The sequence below is a fragment of the Malus sylvestris genome, chromosome 16 (genome assembly GCF_916048215.2).
Source record: "Malus sylvestris chromosome 16, drMalSylv7.2, whole genome shotgun sequence".
Taxonomy (NCBI): Eukaryota; Viridiplantae; Streptophyta; class Magnoliopsida; order Rosales; family Rosaceae; genus Malus; species Malus sylvestris.
In genome coordinates this window covers 11,397,247-11,418,257 of record NC_062275.1, presented here as the reverse complement: position 1 = coordinate 11,418,257, position 21,011 = coordinate 11,397,247, and the positions used below count along the sequence as shown (strand labels likewise).

The 21,011-nt window shown below is 39.6% G+C and overlaps 3 protein-coding genes across 7 annotated transcripts; 2 read left to right on the top strand and 1 right to left on the bottom strand.

Moving 5' to 3' along the window:
- Window positions 1–10,860: 10,860 nt before the first annotated feature.
- LOC126608095 (uncharacterized) lies at window positions 10,861–16,492 on the top strand. 3 transcript variants are annotated; one of them, XM_050275863.1, is made up of 13 exons: window positions 10,861–11,851; window positions 12,199–12,613; window positions 12,690–13,347; window positions 13,718–13,758; window positions 14,259–14,327; window positions 14,563–14,663; window positions 14,820–14,898; window positions 14,978–15,076; window positions 15,197–15,265; window positions 15,376–15,425; window positions 15,544–15,625; window positions 15,718–15,812; window positions 15,997–16,492. In XM_050275863.1, the coding sequence occupies exons 1-13, from the start codon at window positions 11,400–11,402 to the stop codon at window positions 16,121–16,123; spliced, it is 2,337 nt and encodes a 778-aa protein (XP_050131820.1). In that variant the 5' UTR covers window positions 10,861–11,399; the 3' UTR covers window positions 16,124–16,492. The 3 variants fall into 3 exon arrangements, with proteins under 3 accessions (XP_050131820.1, XP_050131821.1, XP_050131822.1); XM_050275864.1 differs by having other exon boundaries at window positions 15,919–16,084; XM_050275865.1 differs by having other exon boundaries at window positions 15,905–16,029.
- A 1,151-nt stretch (window positions 16,493–17,643) lies between these two features.
- LOC126608096 (uncharacterized) lies at window positions 17,644–18,933 on the bottom strand. The gene is made up of 2 exons (XM_050275866.1): window positions 18,579–18,933; window positions 17,644–17,966 (listed from the first exon to the last, which is right to left on the bottom strand). Exons 1-2 carry the CDS (start codon window positions 18,764–18,766, stop codon window positions 17,819–17,821), a joined length of 336 nt encoding a protein of 111 aa, XP_050131823.1. The 5' UTR covers window positions 18,767–18,933; the 3' UTR covers window positions 17,644–17,818.
- Window positions 18,934–19,867: 934 nt separating this feature from the next.
- Window positions 19,868–20,993, top strand: LOC126608520 (glycine-rich cell wall structural protein-like). 3 transcript variants are annotated; one of them, XM_050276461.1, is made up of 2 exons: window positions 19,868–20,586; window positions 20,722–20,993. In XM_050276461.1, the coding sequence occupies exons 1-2, from the start codon at window positions 19,962–19,964 to the stop codon at window positions 20,781–20,783; spliced, it is 687 nt and encodes a 228-aa protein (XP_050132418.1). In that variant the 5' UTR covers window positions 19,868–19,961; the 3' UTR covers window positions 20,784–20,993. The 3 variants fall into 3 exon arrangements, with proteins under 3 accessions (XP_050132418.1, XP_050132416.1, XP_050132417.1); XM_050276459.1 differs by having other exon boundaries at window positions 20,644–20,993; XM_050276460.1 differs by having other exon boundaries at window positions 19,868–20,643.
- Window positions 20,994–21,011: the final 18 nt, after the last annotated feature.

The window sequence follows — 21,011 nt, the reverse complement described above, 5'->3', positions numbered from 1 at the left end:
CTTCATGTCTGATGAGGTCAGTCTTTAATTTTCTTGATAACAACATTCCTGTTTTTACATATGACTCAATCCACCATAATTATATTGACTATGTTCCATATGTCGGCATATGCGTGTTGCAATACGGGAAGTTGCCAAGTATTTTCCAACAGTAGTAATTAGTGGAAGGAGTAGAGATAACATGTACCAAACCTGCATAAAAAACGCAGCAAACAACAGAAAAACAGCAGAAAAATGACAGCAAAAAAAACAGCTAACATGTACCAAACCTGTACCAAAACTGCAGCAAATGACAACTACTAAAATTGAGACAACATCCAAATATCCAATGCATCAATGGGTTTAAATCCTTGCACATCACATCTACTAAAATTCAACTTCATCACCAATCACAATACTTTACTACAACCCAATTGAAAAGTTAAGTTTGCCATAATACAACTAAAGTTCAAACTTCAAAGTTTCAAATAAAGTTCAATGTCAAAATGCCTTATGGCATTAGTACAAAAAAAAAAAAAAAAAAATGGTTCATGGAATTCAACAAAGTCTTGGTTTTCAACTTACTTTGCATCATTTAAATTTCAAACATTTGCCTTTCCTTTTCCTTTTCCTGTTGGACACTTATTCTTTGAAGGTTTAGGAGGCCTTTGAGCTTGTGAAGACCTTGCACCTTGTAAACACAAAAGGGGAGGTTCTTGTGAATTCGAACCTTGAGATTGCTTTGGATCTTGTTGTGGTTGTGGATCAAGAGTAAGAGAGGCAATGCTTGAAGCCGATTTGGCTAACTCTACACAATACAAAACATAAATATAATTGATGTTTAGTTGAAAAAAAAAATGAAGAAAGTTCTTTTACTTCAAATGATATACTTACCCGATTCAATACTTTCATAGAACTCAATGTGGTCAATCGAAGGTGCATCATCCTCCCAAGTAATAATATTATCGCCCCTAAACCAATTTTACTTGCATATCAAGGCCTCCACCGATTTAGGAGTTAAAGAACTCCTAAAATCCGAAATCACTCGACCACCAGAGCTAAAAGCACTCTTCGATGCCATGGTCGAAACATGAATTGCAAGAATATATTTTGCAATTGCGGCCAAGATAGGATACTTGTTACCATTCACCTTCCACCATAGGAGAATGCTAAAATACTTTGTAGACTCATCTTTTGTAATTTGCACCAAGGGATCAAACAAATAAGAATCCACCTCATCTCCCACCACTTTCTCATCACCATCTTCAACAAAATGCATCCATTCATCAATTAGATCATCTTCTGTCATAGCCATATTAGATGAGCTAGAAGAATGTTGTGCTTGTAAATTTTTTGATTTATTCATATATTTTCCACCTTCAACATTGAAAGCATATTCATCATAAGGGGCACGCAATATATTTTTTATTTCTTCAGTTTTCAATTGTGCCTCAATGTTGGAAAGTTTCTTTCTAAAGAGTTGTGAGACATGCCTCGCCTTGAACCTCGGATCTAAAACAAGTCCAATCACAATAAGAGGGCTCAATTCATGGTATGAGTCAAAATATTTTTCATATTTTGATCTCATATCGGATGCCATTGCTTTCAATAATTGCTCCGACGGTAAACCCACTTGCATGTTAGCTTGGGATTCCAAGTTATTGATGGCGGTTTCTATTTTTATGACATCATGGAGGCCGGTATGAACCGTGGGATGTGTAGAAGCATTGTAATGCCCCGTCCTGATTTATTTGCTTTATTTCGGGAAATAAAGCAAATAAATCGGGGCAGGGTGTTACAAGCACTCACCCTCAAAGTCACATTATAGAACACCTGTAAAAACTTGACAAAAACCTCCGCTTTGGACCAATCTTCTTCCGTTGGTGGTCCAACCATTTTCCTCCCCTTAGTTTGGCAAACAATAATCACACCATCTTCATTTTTTCATCTTCACCTTCCTTACAGTAAGCCAATAAGGGACCTGCTTCATCCTTTGCCATTGTAGCAAAGGCCTTCTTAAATTTCAAGGCTACATCCAACATAACAAATGTAGAATTCCACTGAGTAGGTCAATCAAGGCAAGCCGTTGCTTTGCTCGTCAATTTCACCCTATTCACGGCTTACCTAAAAAGCTCCAATCTTTGTGAGGAGCTCCTCACGAACCTCATACAATTTCTTATAGCTAATAGACCATTATTTAGCATCTTCATCCCATGACTCACAATTATGTTGGTTATGTGAGCGATGCATCTCACATGTAAATACTTGTCACCTAGAATGGCTTGTGAATTTTCTCACCTATTCATTTTCGTCATAAGTTGATCCAAAGAAACTTTATTTGCAGAAGCATTGTCCACTATGATTGTCATAACGTTGTCTATCCCCCATTCTAACAAGCAACTTTCAATTAACTTTGCAATTGTAGTTCCATAATGGTTAGGAATAACACAAAAGTTTATGATCCTTTTGTGCATATTCCATTCATGATCAATAAAATGTGCAGTAAAAACCATATAATTGGTGTTTTGTGTGTTTGTCCAAGTGTCGGTAGTGAGACAAATTATATAGGCACTTAAGGTTCTTCGATTCATCACACATGTTGAGAACATTTCTAACAAGAGTTCTTCTAGAAGGCACCTTAAACAATGGAATACCAACAACACAAACAAGCCGAAATCCCATCTTATCAACAATACTAAATGGCATCTCATCTATGACTACCATCTTGACACATGCTTCTAACACACTCTCTTGTGAAAATCCAACGGCAACCAGATTGTTACCTTTACTTTTATCCCCAACCAAAACTTTTTGCTTTTTACTTCTACTCCCTTGGTAAAATTTACAATATCTTTCAATGTGGTGTCTCATGCTTGTGGTGCCATTAACTCTTGGTTCAGCCCACACTGCTCTGTTTTGGGCAATAATTACATTTAGCTCTCCTAAGTTTTACTTTGGCCAAATATTTCTCCCATTTTCATTGATTTTCGACTGTTTTTTCGTCACATAATGTGTTGTAAAATGATCCCAAACCTAGTTACGTTTTCTTGAATCACAGTTGCTTACTTTTTCATCTTCGCCCTCAGATTCTTCGCTGTCATTTTCAGGGTCACCTTCAATGTCTATTTCATTTTCTAAGTCAATTTCTATTGCCTCGTCCTCCGGCTTCTCAGGGGAGTCCCCCGTAGAAGAGTAACCAAGCCCACTATGCTTGTTGGATTCTTCATATCTTGACTGAAATAAAATACAAAATGCTCATTATCTTAAATGAATGGAACGCACAGAATCTCAGATGTTGCTGATGAAAATCAATTAAAATGAATCAAATGCTCAGATGTTGCAGAAGAAAACAAATTAAAAAAAAATGAGACTCTGACCAAAAAAATCAAATTAAGCCTCTCTGACCATATGCAATGGAAGTTAGAGATAGAAAGCCTCTACAACACACAAGCATTAAAGAAAGCCTCTCTGACCATATGTAATTATGCCATTTTATTTCAACCCTAGTTGGGGCAGTTCGGTTCAACTTCAACTTGTCAGTTTGGTACCCTAATATTAATACTAATTAATAAAGTAATGTCCTAACTTTGATTAATATTAATACTAATTACTAAAGTAATGTCCTAAATTTGAACAGAACAAAAGAACTCATACGCAACAATGCTCCAATAGCACGAAAGAACCAAACCTCAAATTCTGAGAAAACTGAAGCCAATAAGGACGTTAACAAACAAAATGTGTTCCACTTCCACAAATGATTCATAATCCTTCCCCTAGCACCATTAAAAATACTCATATTTCTCTACATCCAAAGAGAAGCAACTGCTTTGATATAGTAATATCTATGACCTCCTTGCTAGTATCAGTAATAGACGATTTGCAAAACAAGAAAGAAAGAGAGGAAAAAGTTCTTGAGTGGAATAAGCTGCTTAACTTCAGAGTTTTCACTGTCCTATGAGTAAGAAAAACTACATTCATGAAAATTCTTGATTTTGCTATCACTATATAATGTGGTATGCAAAACACTCGAAGAGTCAAGAAAGTGCTAATGATATTCCAGCCCCTTTAATATGACCGATGCTCACAACAGAAATAAACATAGTTTCATCTCGTCCCATACTAAAGAATCAATGGATTTAGTATATAATGAGCTGCAAATTACCATAAAACACTCAAACAGTTGAGGGTGGTTCCAATATATAATGAGCTGCAAATTACTAGAAAACAGTGGAGGGTGGTTCCTAAAGAAATTAATAATTTAGAACTTAAATTGATACTTAGGTGGTTCCTAATCTAGTCCACATTTTGATTCACAAACCCTATCCCTAAAATTAATTATAAACCCTAACTCAGTTCCCCTTTTGAATCTTTGATTCAAACAAACCCTAATTGTAAAATTAATTTAATTACAAATGATTAACTAAACTAACTAATACAAGTTCTAAGTTCTTACCATATTAGCTGGAATGAAGAGCAGGTGAATGATTTGCCAAGTATGTTTTGCAGAGCTTTTGATTTGCAGAGTTTAGGGCTTACAAATGAAGGGGATATGGGGATACAAGTAGTGAGGTCATAGAGATGCAAGCAGCCAGGTCGCACGCAGAAATGCAAGCAGTGAGTTCAGGGCACTGATGTCGACTGTGGAAGAGATGAAGATGAGTTCTAAGAAAGAGAGAGACAGACAGATGCATGCAGTGAGTTCAAGGCACTGATGTTGAATAGTGGTGCAAAATTGGATGACTTATAGTTGAACTAATTAAAACATAACATTCAATATATGGTGCGGTTTCGGTTTCAGTTTCGATGTGATTTTGAAAACCCAAAACCAAAACCAAACCGTTTTCTTTGCCGTGGTCCGGTTTTGAAACCACAACCATTTCAAAATTACAAAACCAAACTGTTCGGTGCGGTCCGATTCGATTCGTGTTTTGGTTTCGATTTTCTGTTCCAAGTGCCCACCCCTACTCACTTCTTTCCTTTGCAACCTGCACCTACCTTTCCTGCACACCCAACCCAACAAAATCCTGAAGAGAGAGAATAATCGAAGCACCGAAGCAAGGTAGCCACTATGTGCTAGTGCTAGAGTCCAGTGAAGTGGTGATGAGGGCTATTAGTGCTAAAAAATCGGTTGGGGATTGCTAATTTATCAAAATTAGGGATTTGGGTCAATTGGGTGGGATTTTGTTAGGTTGGGTGTGTAGGAAGGGTGGGTGTGGGTTGCAGATGAGAGAATGGAGGCTGGTGCGGTTTGCAGAGGTTATTGATGCACAAAACCGGAGGGGTCTTTGAACAACGTAAATCTGACCATGAATCTGCAAGAAAGTAAAGAATACAAGATGTATCGTGATTCACCCCAATGTTCGGGCTACATCCACACTGATGTTGATATTGTTTCACTCTGAATGGTGAATATACAAGAAGGCTAGAGGCAATGTGCTCTCTAGCCTATTTTCTCTCTTCCCATGGCCTAAACCTTCACCTCCCCTAATGAGGAGAGTGAGGAGTCATTTTATAGAATAAGGGCTCCTCACTTATTACATATTTGTCCCTTCATTTATTACATAATTACATTTGAGTCCTCCGAGTATTTATACGAGGTCTAAATACGAATGCCCTAAATATGGTACAAACAGAGGTGAAAATGTAGGGTCTTGTGGGTTGCACAGAGAGATGGGAGGGAACGATGGGTGAGGTAAGATACGGGTAGGTAAAAAAAAGTTGTTGTTGTTTTTTTTTTTTTTTGAATTTTCATGTATTTTAAAAACTCTGCCCGTCCTCTCCTACCTCACATCCACCCTTCTTCATCTTTTCGACAAATCACCTTCCAAACCTTAATCTTCCCAATCCCTAATTTTTTACTAGAAAGTGGGTACGAGCAGAGCAACTCGGTGTAGTTTCTATCCGAGATATGCATCGACTTGACTCCATTGGTCAGCTTATATGCTCCGTTCTCGAGCGCAACCGTCGCAGTCTTCCCACCTCTCTTGGTCACTGCCGCCTTTTTCTTGCTTGCATCCGACACCATCGTTTTCAAAGATCAACATGCAAATCGCAAAATCATCATAAAAACTCAAAAATTGCAACAATCTATATATATATATATATATATATATATATATATACACACATGTATAAATATATGAAATAGGGAATTAGGGATTGAGATTAGGGAGGGACCATGGAGAATAGAAGATGATTGAAGAAGAGATGGAGGGTGGTAGGGGAGGTCAGGTTTGGGATTGTGTTTCAAGTGGTGGGGGTATACAACTATTTGGTTGTATGTTAGGCATGCCTGACAATTCCTGACACAACCCGATAACTCGACACGACACGACACAACATGACACGAAATTAACAGGTGTTTGGATCGATACGATAACGAATCGGGTCGCTATTGGGTAACCTGATAAGCACCTGTTAAGATAACGGGTTCGTTCGAATATACACGTGGGTAACATGATACACGATAAGAAAAATATTAATTTTATAATTTTATAACCCTAAAAAAATACTAATAATTATATACATTAATTTAACAATTTTATACCCCTAAAAACTATAATAATTAAATTTAAAAAATTGGTGACCATTGGATCGGCTGAGATGTAATCTCAGCCGTCCATTGTGCATTAGGTTGGAGGCTATCCCTCTCTTCTCTCTCGCATATCCTTGCACATTTAATATTTTGTAATAGATTAATAGCATATGGATATTTTTTATTAGGCTTTTATTTTTAAGTGTAGATGTAGTACTTAAACGACAAACATGGTTTAATGTTTTGAAGTAATATTTATGTGGCAATGTGTGGTATGTGCAAATTTAAGAAAAAAAATATTTTTCTTAACGGGTGTGACATGAGACGACCCGTTTGCCAGGCCTAGGTAAGGGGAGGAAAAACCAGTTCGGTTGGGTTGTGGTGGTTTTCTAGAACGGGAAGTGGAGGATTTAATAGAATTGAAGGTGATTTGGGGAAAAAATTGAGGCTTGGGAAAATTAGGTTTCGGGAGAAAGCTCAGAGTGGTTTGCCGGAGAGAGTGAAGTCGAAAAAGGGGATGCGAGGTCGGAGCAGACGGCCAAATTTTTTATTTTTTGAATTTTTTTTCTTTTTTTTTTGTTTTCAATTTTTTTCAATTTTGAATTTTCTTAATAGCCATGTGGACCCATATTGACACGTGTCGCCCAATCATTATCCATGTGGGAGCCACATCACTAGTTAACGGTTGATTTAACAGCAACCTTAATGGATGTATGAAAGTGTCCCAAAATTATGATTTTAGGTACCACTCTGGGAAGAAAAAAACTTCATGTATCAAATGTTGAAAATCAAGAAACTTCAGGGTAGTAAATCGAGATTAACCCAACTTATAAAATACAATTTCCCACCACTTGCATAAAAACACTTGATGAACCACCCGTGTTCTGGTTACAAAGAAAAATTTCTCCCATTTATGGTGGTAGATTGAGTTTCCCATATAGGCCTATAAAAAGGGATCCATATCCTTTCCTGAGCTTATATATGCGGATCCAGTGGACACATAATCATGGCCGTTGATCTAAATCGTGCGGTTATGAATCCAAAGCTTCTCTATATGCCAATCGTGGCATGCTTTCTTTCTCTTTCCTATGGAAGTGACGAATGCTCGACAGGTTGCTCTTCACAAAAAAATTCAATTCCGATGTGGTTGTCCGCGTTCAACAACAACAATGCCTATGTATCAGAATGCTCTTAACATGGAAGCGTCGAATTGCTCTTGATAGAAGATTTGAATTCCAAACAAAATTAAGACAAATAATTGATGACCTAATTTGAATTTTGGTCCAAATGCAACAACCCAATTATTTAATTTTTGTTTTAATAGAGATTCTTCTTTTCTGGTTAAAAACCCCTGTCGAGTTAGAGGAAATAGAGGTTTTTTTTTTTTTTTTTTTTTTTCAACCATGGTGGCGAATTAGAAAGCGTGGGTCAGTGACTTGGCGCAGCTAGTCGTCGGAGCCGATGCAGCAGTCTTGTTCAACATCAGTTTGAGGGGTTTTTGGGGCTTATGGACCACTTGGGCGACTAAAACACGGTGCTCAAGTTCAAGACGGAGAAGCATTCCATCTGGGAAAGGAAGGAGAACATGAGAGAGAGAGAGAGAGAGAGAGAGAGAGAGAGAGTGAAGAGAAGAAAATGACAAATTGAAGAAAGAAGCTAAGAAAAAAACTTGGGTAAATTATAGTGTACTCCTTCAAGTTTGGGGTCTATTACAATTACATACAACATCTTCAAAACATTTCACTTTCATACCTAACCTATTATTTTATTTCAATATAGTACATCTATTACATTTTTCATCCATTGATTCATTAAGAGCTGATGTGACGGCCACAATTGTGCCACGTGGCAAATTTTTTTATTCATTTAAAATATTATAATAATTTACCCTTAAAAAAAACCCAAATTGAAACTCACCTTCGTGCAATCCCCCATGCCTGCAAACAAACCCAGAAACCTTCCCCCCTCCGACCCATCTCCCTATCCTCCCATCACCATCGCAGCCCCTAGACCACTCCTCCTTCTTCACCTTCCCGACCCACCTTCTCCCTCTTCCACTATTTCCTCCACTATTTAAATTGAAAAAAAAAAACCAAACAAACCCAGAAACCCTTCTTCTCCCTCCCCTCCCAACCCTTATCACCTTCACAGAGCCCAAACCCCTCCACATCCGATGCTCTTCACCGCCACCATGTCCAACCCTCTCTACCTTACACTCCTCCTCCACCTACTCACTACAACGGGGCCCACTCTGACCACCTTCCCTTCTCTCTCCCCAGATACCTACTCTTTTCACTGCTTGTTCGGGCCCAATCGGGACTCCCAAACCCTGTCACATAACCCTTCACATCAAATCTGAAACAAACCCACCAACGCATGCAAAATAACGAGAGAGAGAAAGATGTCGGGGATAACGAAGAAGAGGGAGGTGAGGGGTTGAGTGGCGGCGGGAGGATGAGGGCTAAGGGAAGGGAAGGAGTTGGAAGCGGGGCTTTATAAATGGTTCAAACATAAGGATTGGGGTTCTGGTTCGGCGTTGTCTTTGACGGTGGGTCTCAGCCAAGTAAGGGGAGATGAAGAGAGTGGAGGAGAGAGAAGGTGGGTCAGGAAGGTGAAGAGGGAGAAGTGGTCTGGGGGCTGCGATGGTGATGGGGAAGGGCTACGGTGGTGATGGGAGGAGAAGGAGGTGGGTCGGGAGGGGGGGTGAAGGTTTCTGGGTTTGTTTGTAGGGGTAGGGGTTGCGCGGAGGTGGGTTTCAATTTGGTTATTATTTTTAAGGGTAAATTATTATAATATTTTAAATGGATAAAAAATTATTTTTTATCATGTGATACAACTGTGGCAGCCACTTCAACTTTTAATGGATCAATAGATGAAAAATGTAACGGAAGTACTATAGTGAAATAAAATAGTAATTGAGGTAAAATATTTTGAAGATGTTGTATGCGATTATAATAGACTCCAAATATGAGGGGATACAATGTAATTTACCCAAAAAACTTTGATTTGGGAAAGAAACTTGGATTCATGACCGCACAATTTGGATCAACGGTCACAATTATGTGGTCCGCTAGATTCGCATAGATAAGCTCAGGTGAGGATTTGGATCTCAAAAAAACACTCAATCGATTAGACAACTTTTAGATTTAGACCCCAAAATTGCACTTTTCTGGTGATATGTATGAACACAAATACCTTCATACGAGCTCACAAACCTAACCTTATCCCTCCATTTTATTATTATATGGTCTCCTTTTTTTTTTCGTAAATAAAACACACTTCTATTACCAATATTAACCAATTTAACCAAAAGACGGCTAGGGGCAAATTGGGAACTTAAATGTAGGTGAACCATAAGTCGGTCCAATAAATTATGTGGAAATTGCATATTAAGTCATCTAAGCCGCAGTTAGCCCAATCCCAATATATATTAGACCATCTCCAACCGAAGAAGGGCCAAATAGTTCGTTTTAGCCTTCTAACACTTCAAGAAATTAATATTTTAATGAAAAGTGTATGACCATATTTCTTATCATCTCCAACCGTAGGGCCAAAGGGCTATAGGCCAAACATACCCCTGTGACAAAAAACCATCTCCAACCGAGAACCAAAAGGCTATAGTATGAAATATGAAGAATTAAAATAAAATGAGATAAGATAATATGAAATTGTGAAAAATATATAAGAAATAGTGTATAAAAAAAAAGTGGACTGGGACAAAAAAAAAATCCTAAACTCTAAACCCTAAAGTGGGTTAGGCAAATGGAAAAGAGCAAAAAAAAGTAAAAAGAAAAAGTGGGTTGAACAAATAGAACATAACAAAAAAAAAAAAGAAAAGTGGGCTAGCCAGCGGGTTGAAGATGGCCAGCGGGTTAACCCTTGTCTCGTGTGGTCCATTAACCTTGGGTTGGAGATGATTTTCAGATTATTTTTGACCATTTGGTTCTCTGGACTCTTTGGTTGGAGAGGATCTTAAATCAGATTTGGACGGACCAATTTGAATCCAGAAATGAAATGACGAAAATGGACATTGCCCACTTGGAATTTATGACGTACACTACACTATTTTGCATGGACTCCAACAAACGTAGAAGGAAGGCGGCAGGATAAAAAGAGGAGTGGAAATAGTCTAATTAGACAGCCTTTTAGCGGAAAGGGAAAGCCTGGTTTAAAACCTATACGCAGCCGCTCGCGTGCGAAAGACGGCTATCGACAATTGGACTGAAGGGTGAAAACAGGAACAATAATTGGTTGGTAATTCAAATCGCGTACATGGCGCGTGGTTTATCATTTGCAGAATATAAGCATGTAATTTAACTTCTGGTCTAAATAGCAAGATTCAGGTGATGATGGGATAAAAAAGAGTGAGGGAAGAGGAGGAAACAGAAAACCGCCCGATAACGAGAGAGAGAGAGAGAGAGAGAGAGTGAATAAGCTAAACCTAAAAGAGGAGGAGGGGAGAGAGAGAGAGAGGAGAAGGTGAAGCCGTGAAGGCGAAGAAGAGGAAAGAGATCAAAAGTAGAATGTTAATATGCTGTTTGACCTCTCAAATCAGCAAGTAATTGACTGCACTTATTATACAAGCAAAGGAAAAAGAAGAGCAGTTATTGGAGAGAGAGAAAGAGAGAGAGAGATTCATCAGTCAATCCCTCTGACTCGGTCTTATCAATTTCAATCCCCATACTTGCTTATATCTCAACTGGGTCTCCATTATTTTCAAGTTTTTGATTGGAGGAGAAGAAACCAGAGAGAACCCATGAATCTTCTTCCGTTTGAGCTTGGTTTGCTGCCATTTCCGGAACTGGGTTCTTCATTTCATTGAAGATTATCAACTGGATTGGTGTGTTTTGGTGCAAAGCTTGGAGCTTTGGAGGTTTCTGCTTCAATGGATACTCCGCCGCCGGAGGAGCTTCTGAAAAAGATCCAAGAGCTGGAAGCAGGGCAGGCCCACCTCAAGCAGGAGATCACCAAGCTCAGGCACTCTGGAGATGTCAAATCAGAGCACCAGAGGGCCCACTCGGTCTCGCCGCAGCGCTCGAGGTTCTCGTCCGTGCCCAGAAGGAGAGTCACTGGGGTGGGCGGTGCTGCTGGTAGTGGAGGTCACGATGCGGCGGCTTGGAAGAGAGGGTCTACTTCGTTTCGGCATTCCTCACCTCTTCAGAGGGAGAGCCACAGCCATGATCCTCCCACTGGCGGCAGTGGCGGTGGCGGCAGTGGAGGAAGCAGTAGCACGGGGCCTTCAGCTGTGAACTTTACTGATAGACAGTATCTGAACATACTACAGTCGATTGGGCAATCTGTGCATATATTTGATATCAATGGGATTATAATTTACTGGTAAGTAGCTCAATCAAAGTTTGGTTTTTCAGATTTTGATGTTTTTTGTCCACGTTTTTTGTATTGGTAAATTTTATCTGTCATTAGCATGAATTGCTCGATATATTTTCTTTAATATTTGTTGGATTACTGGGTGGTTATATAATTTCAACTGTGGTTGCAAACGTGAACCGTTAGGTTATTTGAATTGAGATTGACTATATATGTGGGTTGTGATGCTGAATTTCTGTTGATGAACCTAAATTGATCAGCATTTGATTTTTTCGTATAAAAATTCCGTGTTTGAAGTATGGTTTGAGTGTTAGAAGGTATCAACTTGGTGCATTTGGGAAAATTGAATATTGCAGGAACAGAACTGCTGAAAATTTATATGGGTATTCTGCGGCTGAGGCCCTTGGACATAGTCCTGTTGAGCTCTTATCAGATCCTCAAGACTACGGTGTCGCAAACAATATAATAAACCGTGTCACCAAGGGGGAGAGCTGGACCGGGCAGTTCCCTGTCAAGACCAAAACTGGGGAGAGATTTACGGCCTTTGTAACAAATACTCCATTCTATGATGATGATGGCACTTTTATTGGGATTATTTGCATGTCAAGTGATATCCGGCCTTTTCAAGAAATGAAGATTGCAATGTCAGGAGGAAAGCCCCCAGAATCAGATTCAAGCTACAGCCGGTCTAGAGCTTGTGTTACAGCTAAACTTGGCCTTGATCCTCAGCAGCCTCTACAAAATGCTATTGCATCAAAAATAACAAATTTGGTTAGTCTTATAGTTTCCATGTTTCTTTGATTTATTATTCACTAGTGTATCCTGATTGTTAAGAGTCCTGAAACAGGCGTCCAAAATGAGCAACAAAGTAAAATCAAGAATTCGGGTGGGAGAAAACAACATAGATCACGAAGGTGAGGGCGATTGTCATCGTTCTGATCATGGTTCAGATTGTGTTCTCTCTGATCATAGGGAGGATGTGAATTCAAGTTGTGCTACCACACCTAGAGGAGATTTGCCCCCATCTCCTTTCGGAGTATTCTCCCATATTGATGAAAAGTCTCCAGGAAAACCCTCCAGAGATTCTGGCGATGAGAGTAAAGGAAAACCTTCGATCCAGAGGATGATATCCTCGAAAGCAGAAGCATGGATGGGTAAGAAAGGGATAACATGGCCATGGAAAGGGAATGAGCCTGAAGAGCCAGAGACTAAGAGCACTCGTTTTGTTTCGCCTTGGTTGCCTAACGAACATGAGAATGATTCAGTTCATCAGAAGAATTATTTTGGTTCAAAACCAGAAAGTCAGGTGAATGAAAATAACCGGACTACAAATAATGAGGCCTCAGGATCCTGGACCTCCTCATTTAATGTTAACAGCACAAGCAGTGCCAGCAGCTGTGGAAGTACCAGCAGCAGTGCTGTGAATAAGGTGGATGTAGACACTGACAGTCTGGACTACGAAATCTTGTGGGAAGACTTGATAATTGGAGAACAAGTTGGGCAAGGTAATCAGACCTGTCATGCTTCTGAAGTATTGATTTCTTTATTTCTGGAAACTGTTTAATTGATGTCGGGAAAGCATGTCTGTAATCACCCAAATGAGCAAAGGTGATTAAGTGAATCGTCCAATATATGTTTGATCTTTCCCAAATCATGTACTGTTTTCTTTGAATCATTAATGACACGGGTAAAGGACTTTGAAATTTCCAAAATATCCATCTAATGTCCATTCTTTCAGTAGGTAGAATTGGTCATCTTGACCAAACAAAAGTTCTCTTGAACTTATGCTCCTTTCTCTTGTGAGTTTATGCTTTTATGGTTTGATTGGTTGAATTTCATCCTGACATGTATTTGCTGTTTTCCTCCATTATGCAGGATCATGTGGAACCGTATACCATGGTCTGTGGTATGGATCAGTATGTTCTTTTACTCTGGTTAACTTTCACTCTATATGGATGCCCACAAAATAGTTCCAGATTTAACTGAAATGATATGGTCAAGTGATGATTTCCATTTACTCGTATTTTCAAAGAAAAAGAAAAAAATAGTAAAAGAATTCCATTTACCCTACTGAAAGACAAAATGCAGTTCAATTTGCAAGCAGTGAAAAAAAAAAAAGAGCTCCGGAAATGTCTTCATAACCATAGGGTTTTCATGCCTACATGTTATGCATAAATCATGAAATTGGATGAAATGCCATACATACCACTCAAAGTCCATGATACGGGTGTTGTCTTGGTCAAACCATAATTTTGCAGAATAAATGAGCGACTCATTTATCCACACGATCTAGGTGTAATATTGATGATGCATGTGGGATGTTTATCACCTTTAGATTATGGAATGTGAGGAATATTAGGAGTAATTTGAGCGTATATTTTTCATGTGTGGTTTAATGGTTTCTTTGCTCTTACAGGATGTTGCTGTGAAGGTATTCTCCTGGCAAGAATATTCAGAAGATGTGATATTTTCCTTCAGACAAGAGGTGTGTTTTCTAGCTGCTAAGGATTTGTACTTGCTTATGTACTTGGGAAGTAGATGAGAGTTTGACTGGAATGTTTGAAATATAAACTTTTGGAGATTTCTCTTGAAGCCTGTGGGATTATGTTTGAAATACTGTTAAAATATTTCTCTTACTTTTTCTTTCCTTTATGGTTAATTTTGCGATTGTTTTTCATTTTGTGCAATAATGATGTCACAATATGGTATTGTTTATCAAGGTGTCTCTCATGAAAAGGCTTCGACATCCAAATGTTCTGCTTTTTATGGGAGCTGTGACTTCACCTCAGCGTCTCTGCATCGTAACAGAGTTCCTCCCTCGGTTGGTTCTGAACTTCCCTTGAAATATCTATCATTACCAGTATTTAAATTTAGGTTTATCATTTCAACGAATGTATAAGTGTTTTTAGCATATTTTCTTTGTAAAGTACTTCTGAGCAGACTGTGCCTTCCGTATCAATATTTTTTTTTGATGCAGTGGAAGTTTGTTTCACTTACTACAAGGGAACACATCAAAACTATATTGGAGGCGACGTGTTCATATGGCGATAGATATAGTGAGTATTGAGTAATAGTACGAAAATGATAGATGTAGTGCCCCCAACCCCTTTCTCACTACCCTAAACCATTTCACAGGCACGAGGCATGAATTATCTTCATCATTTCAACCCACCTATCATTCATCGAGATCTGAAGTCTTCAAATCTCCTTGTTGATAAAAACTGGACTGTTAAGGTCTGTTATCGGTCACGTTTCTATTTCTTAAATCTTTCTCCATGAGTTTTTTCTTCTTGTGCTTTTACAGCAGTTTGATCAAGTTAAAGCACAATGAACTGTTTGATGTTACCTTAACAGGTTGGTGATTTTGGTCTTTCACGTCTTAAGCACGATACATTTCTCACAACCAAGACTGGGAAGGGCACGGTATTTCAACTCACACCACTATATCCTCTTTACGAATTATAGTAAAGCAGTCAGTCTAAATGTTACTACATGAGGTTCTCACATAAATATGCCAACTTTCTCATTTGTAGCCTCAATGGATGGCACCGGAAGTTCTACGTAATGAACCCTCAGACGAGAAGTATGTTGTAATTGTTCATCTAGAATATATTACCCTTAAAAGCGTCCTTGTCCTTGTACGGCTTCTCTAAACTAAACTCGTCTCTCTTCGTGGTGTTTGGAACTTCGGACGCACACAGGTCTGATATATACAGCTATGGGGTGATATTGTGGGAGCTTGCTACTGAGAAGATCCCTTGGGATAATCTGAACTCAATGCAGGTATTGTTTTCTTTGCGAAAAAACTCTTGGTAGTATCTTTTCAAATATGTTGCGTGCGCATATGAACAGCAATTTATTTGGGGTACTTGTAGGTGATTGGAGCTGTAGGGTTCATGGACCAAAGGTTAGAGATCCCAAAGGACGTGGACCCGCAATGGACTTGTTTAATTGAGAGCTGCTGGCAGAGGTAGTAATTCTTTCCATGCTTCTTGGTTCATTTCCAAGTTGAATTATTTTAGTTTCCTTCTTTGTGAAAACTGTAAACTGAAAACGAAATAGTTATTGAACGACAGCCCTTTTAACTTTTTAAGAATCAAATGTTGGTAAAACGGCCAATGTGCTGATATTCCAACTTCTTCAATGAAAACCAGTGATGCAGCTTCCAGGCCAACATTTCAAGAACTGCTGGAGAAGCTCAGAGACCTGCAGAGACAATACACTCTTCAGTTCCAAGCAGCGCGTGCCGCTGCGGGCGATAACACCCCGAAAGAATTGTAGCCCCTCCCGCGTGAGCTCTGTGTGCATTAGTGTTCTCACCACTTCCATATCTCCTACCAAATTGTGGATGAATTTGTAATGAGCTACGGACATCCCACAAACGGCATGTCGTATTGGAGCCACAAAGTTGGAAAGTCAGTTGGCACTGGCAGAAACGGCATGGCGTATTAGGATGGTTGATGGGTGGGTGTTGTGCGACGGGGAGGGTCATGTCGGTTGGATTGGATGACATGATAATATGTCACCAGTTTTTGTGATTTATAAAAAAATGTTGTACAAAATATGAGAAAAAGAAAAGAAAAGGGTAAAAATACTTGGCAGTGAGTTATTCATTTGAGTAAATAGAGTGATCAATCTCTCTTTGCATTATTTACCTTCTCTTTTACTTCTACTTTTGCTTTTACCATTTTTAGATGAGATGATGATCTCATTAATTTATTGGATGTTTATTATTGATCTACTAGTAGGCAATTATTTTGAATAAAATTTGAAATTCAATGGGTTCCTTGTTGATGTGATTTGCAAACAAGCATGTAAACAAAACTATTTCACCACAAAACTTCGGTCATGCTAATTGTTAAGTGATGCAATTTAATTCAATTTGAGCTAAAGCTGAAAAGCCAAATCAAACCAAAGCACTCTTTGATTATTTCGTTTGATTTGGTTGGTTTGGTGGTGTGAGTTTAAACTCAATTTTCTTTTGATTTTTGCGTGTTTTTTGCTTGATTTAGACGATCTATATAAATAAATAAAATTGTGGTGACGGTTTTATGTAGGCTAAGCCCAACAAAGTACGGTTTCGTTCAATTTGGTCCAAAAACACATTTTATAGTGTTAAAAGGTTAAGGGGTACTTTGATCCAGGTCCAAAAAAATTGAGCTTTGTTGAATTTAATCCAATTTCTCTATTTTTCAAAGGTTTAAATGGTTCAATCACTTCGGCGCCCACACTACCGTTGCAAATCCACATTGGTATTAATGTTGCAGGTCAATTGAGGAATCCTCTAATTTGTGCCAATAAGTTGATAACACCGCAGAAGAAAAAGTGTTTTGAGAAAGAAGTCTACTTTGAAGATCCTTTCATAATTTGATGGCAACACACAAATATGAAAACACTTTATAATTGTCATGGAATCTAATCTTAGGAATTAGGAATAGGACAGCCACTCCTGCCACAGGTCTAAATAGGCCTGGCATTTTGGACCCAACCCGTTAACCGGACCTGACCCAACCCGTTAATATTTGTATTTGGATGGATGCTTAATGGGTTGGGTCGTTAACACGTGAACCCGTTAACAACCCGTTAAATAACGGGTCACTTTGGGTTCAACCCGACCCAAACCCAATAAACCCGACCCGTTTACAGGTCTAGGTCTAAAGGTAAAGGCTACCTCTTGGTGACCTAACAATTTCCATTAAGTGCTAAAATAGTTCAAGTCGTAAGGAGCTTGTAGTTTAGTTGGTTATCCATCCTTGCATTGTACCGAGGGCTTGTGTTGGACTCCCCTCCCCCAATACCGCTTGTATCCAAAAAAGAAATAAATCCAAGTCAACCGATGCCAACAATTTATCCTAACAACTCACAATACAACAATGTAATTGTAAATTCCATATCCGAAAGCATTGAAGAAGAAAAATTTGAAGGAAAAGAAACCCAAATCTTATCATATTGATTTTCCCAAGGGTGATTCATTTTCTAGCGAAGCAAGTGTCGAATGGCAGCGACGGCATCGCCTTTGTGCTCCCGCAAGGTCCTCTCGGCAACCTTCTTGTCCAGCTCTAGCTCATTTGCAATTATGTCAACGTCACCGGCATTGATCTTCACTGCAGCCAATTCCTTCTCCCTGTAATGTGTAATGAAAAAAGCTTGACAATACGAGCGTGACAGTCTCAACAAATAACATTCCATCTTATGCTTACGTTGGACGTCATAAGATGAAGTTACTACAATTCACAATATCGGAAAATATAAATTTACTACTGCCTCACCTTCAGTTTCGTCCAAAACCCCAAATCAAGTCAACAAATTTATACAAATTCCGCGACGACAATCGTTAATGTTAGTGAGAAACAGTTCAAGAAACGAACTATATAAAATGTAATTCCTCACCTATCAACTAGTAACTATTAATGTCGGGTGCAATAACAGTCAGCGTTCAGCTTTTTTCTCTTCAAATTGGTGATTTTTAAGTGCATCTAACCATTATTTTCGCAAAGAGCTTGTAACTCACTTGGTTAAGAGCATTCCACTCGAGGTCCCGAGTTCAATTTCCCCCCCCCCAATTATCGCTTGTATATTATAAACTATTGCTTTCAAACCCTTACTATTCAGTAACCAAAAAAAAAAAAAAAATCCAATCTTTTAATAGCATATGAATCAAACTAGAAAATAAGTTAAAGCCAATATTGAAAAATTTGATTGATAAAAAACTTAGAGCGAATTGGAATATACCGACCTCAATCGCATAGCATTCCAGTCGGCTTCGGAGGAGGCCGCGATGGAAGCCATGGCCTCCTGGACGCGGGTGGAATCAAGCTGTCGATCCTCCACGCGGTCGGTGAGCTTATCGAAGGCTTTGCTCTGCTGCTGCAAGTCCTTGGAGTCCACCACCATCTCGACTCCTTCTTCTCCACCTCCCTCCATTTTTGTGGTTCTGATTTCGATTGCGGTTTCTTCGTGTGCTTCTCGCAGTCCAGAAACTGAAATTTGTAACCCCCTTTTGTTTTTCTGAATTAATTTGGTAAAAACCCTAGCTTTTGCTCTCTTTTGAGAATTGAAGACTTGGAGTAGTGGCGAATGGTGGTGGCTGAGAATTGGGGACTGAGGAGGACCATGTCAATAGTGGGCTAGAATTTGGGAATGGCCCAACAAGAATTAGATTGGGTAATCAAAAGCCTGTATTAGGTGCAAAATCATCTGGATATTTACTAATAGATGACTCTTTGATGATCTCCAATCAAAATGGTTAAATATAACTCTGTCTAGAATTATAGTCTTGCAAAATATTATTTTTAAATGAACAGTGTCAGACTATATTCATATATGATCTCCAATCGAAGGAGCTAAACATAATCCCTCAATCATTTATTACTTTTAAGTTATCGAAGGGGCTAAACATAACCCCTCAATCATTTATTAGTTTTAAGTTTATACTTTAAATTTATTAATTAATTTAACTAAAATATCTTTATATGTTTTCAAATCTAATCGTTAGATTTGAATTAATTATTGTAGCTGTGGAGCTGGGCTCCAAAAAAGAGGCTAAAAGAAGGGTTATATTTGGCTAGCCTGATGCCATTTGGCCAAATAATAGTATGGTAGACTCCGTAAAAATATAGCTCAGTTTTCAGTTGGAGTTGAAATTTTTGAAAAAATAAAGTTATTTTTTATTTTATTTTTGAACCTTTAATCCTCTCCGTATGGCCTAATTAAATGTCCTTAACGTGCTAGGGCTATAATAGACTGTCATGCCTTATATAATGTAGCATGCTTAGTGGTTGAGCACAGAGCGGGTGGGACAGCACAGGGACAGACAGTGGCAGGGACTACGTACAAAATTCTGTTCCACCGGCTAATTATGATTATTTGTCAGAATGAGGTTTGAATTTTGCACCATTTCATTAATCATGTTTCGTAGAAATTAGTCCACAACTTAAGCATCCAACTGCATGCATTTATGTTATAGTCTTCTTCCTGAACTACAGTACTGTACTCCATGCTTGCTTGCACCACTATAAATATTCGATGGTCGTTACCCAAGTTTATCAAACCAAACAATTCACGATTCCCGTTTCCTATATATCGATCTCTCTTTAATTTATTTGTTATTGGGGGAAACATGGGGAAGTTTTCTAAGTTTGTTGGGTTGTTTGCTGTGATGTTTGTAGTGGTGCTAGCAATAGCTGAGTGTCGTAAGATTGAGAAAGAAACATTTTCTGAAGGCCTAGGAGGTGGTTTAGGTGGTGGTGCTGGTGGGGGATTTGGTGGTGGTGTAGGAGGTGGAGGCGGTGCTGGTGGTGGCTTGGGAGGTGGTGCTGGGGCTGGTGCCGGAGGTGGAGTTGGCGGTGGAAGTGGAGGTGGTGCTGGTGGGGGCTTTGGAGGTGGCAAAGGTGGCGGTGTAGGAGGTGGATTCGGGGGTGGTGCCGGAGGTGGGGTTGGTGGTGGAAGTGGAGGTGGTGCTGGTGGGGGATTTGGTGGTGGCAAAGGCGGCGGTGTAGGAGGTGGATCTGGGGGTGGTGTTGGAGGTGGAGTTGGTGGTGGAAGAGGAGGTGGTGTTGGAGGCGGAGTTGGTGTAGGCGGAGGCGCTGGGGGAGGTGCAGGTGGTGGTGTTGGAGGAGGAGCTGGTGGCGGAGGTGGTGCCGGTGGAGGCATTGGGGGTGGTGCAGGTGGTGGTGTTGGAGGAGGAGTTGGCGGTGGAGGTGGTGCCGGTGGAGGTGCTGGTGGAGGCTTTGGGGGTGGCAAAGGTGGCGGTGGAGGAGTTGGCGGTGGAGGTGCTGGTGGAGGCTTTGGGGGTGGCAAAGGTGGCGGTGTTGGAGGAGGAGTTGGCGGTGGAGGTGGTGCCGGTGGAGGTGCTGGTGGAGGCTTTGGTGGTGGCAAAGGTGGCGGTGTTGGAGGAGGAGTTGGTGGCGGTGCTGGTGGAGGGATTGGTGGTGGAGTTTAACTCCCAAATTTAGCTATAGGCTATTCCTAGCTAATGCTATCATGCAAAGTCGTACGTGTAAGACTCCATGCATGGAAATTGTATTACCTTCTACTACTAGAGAATAAATGAAGACATGTAACGTGCCTAGGTATTACCTTTTGTTGAAGAGGGGAGTGCAAATATCCCATTTATGTGATGAAATGCTACTGCATCATTAAGATTAAACAAGGATATGGTCAGGTCCTC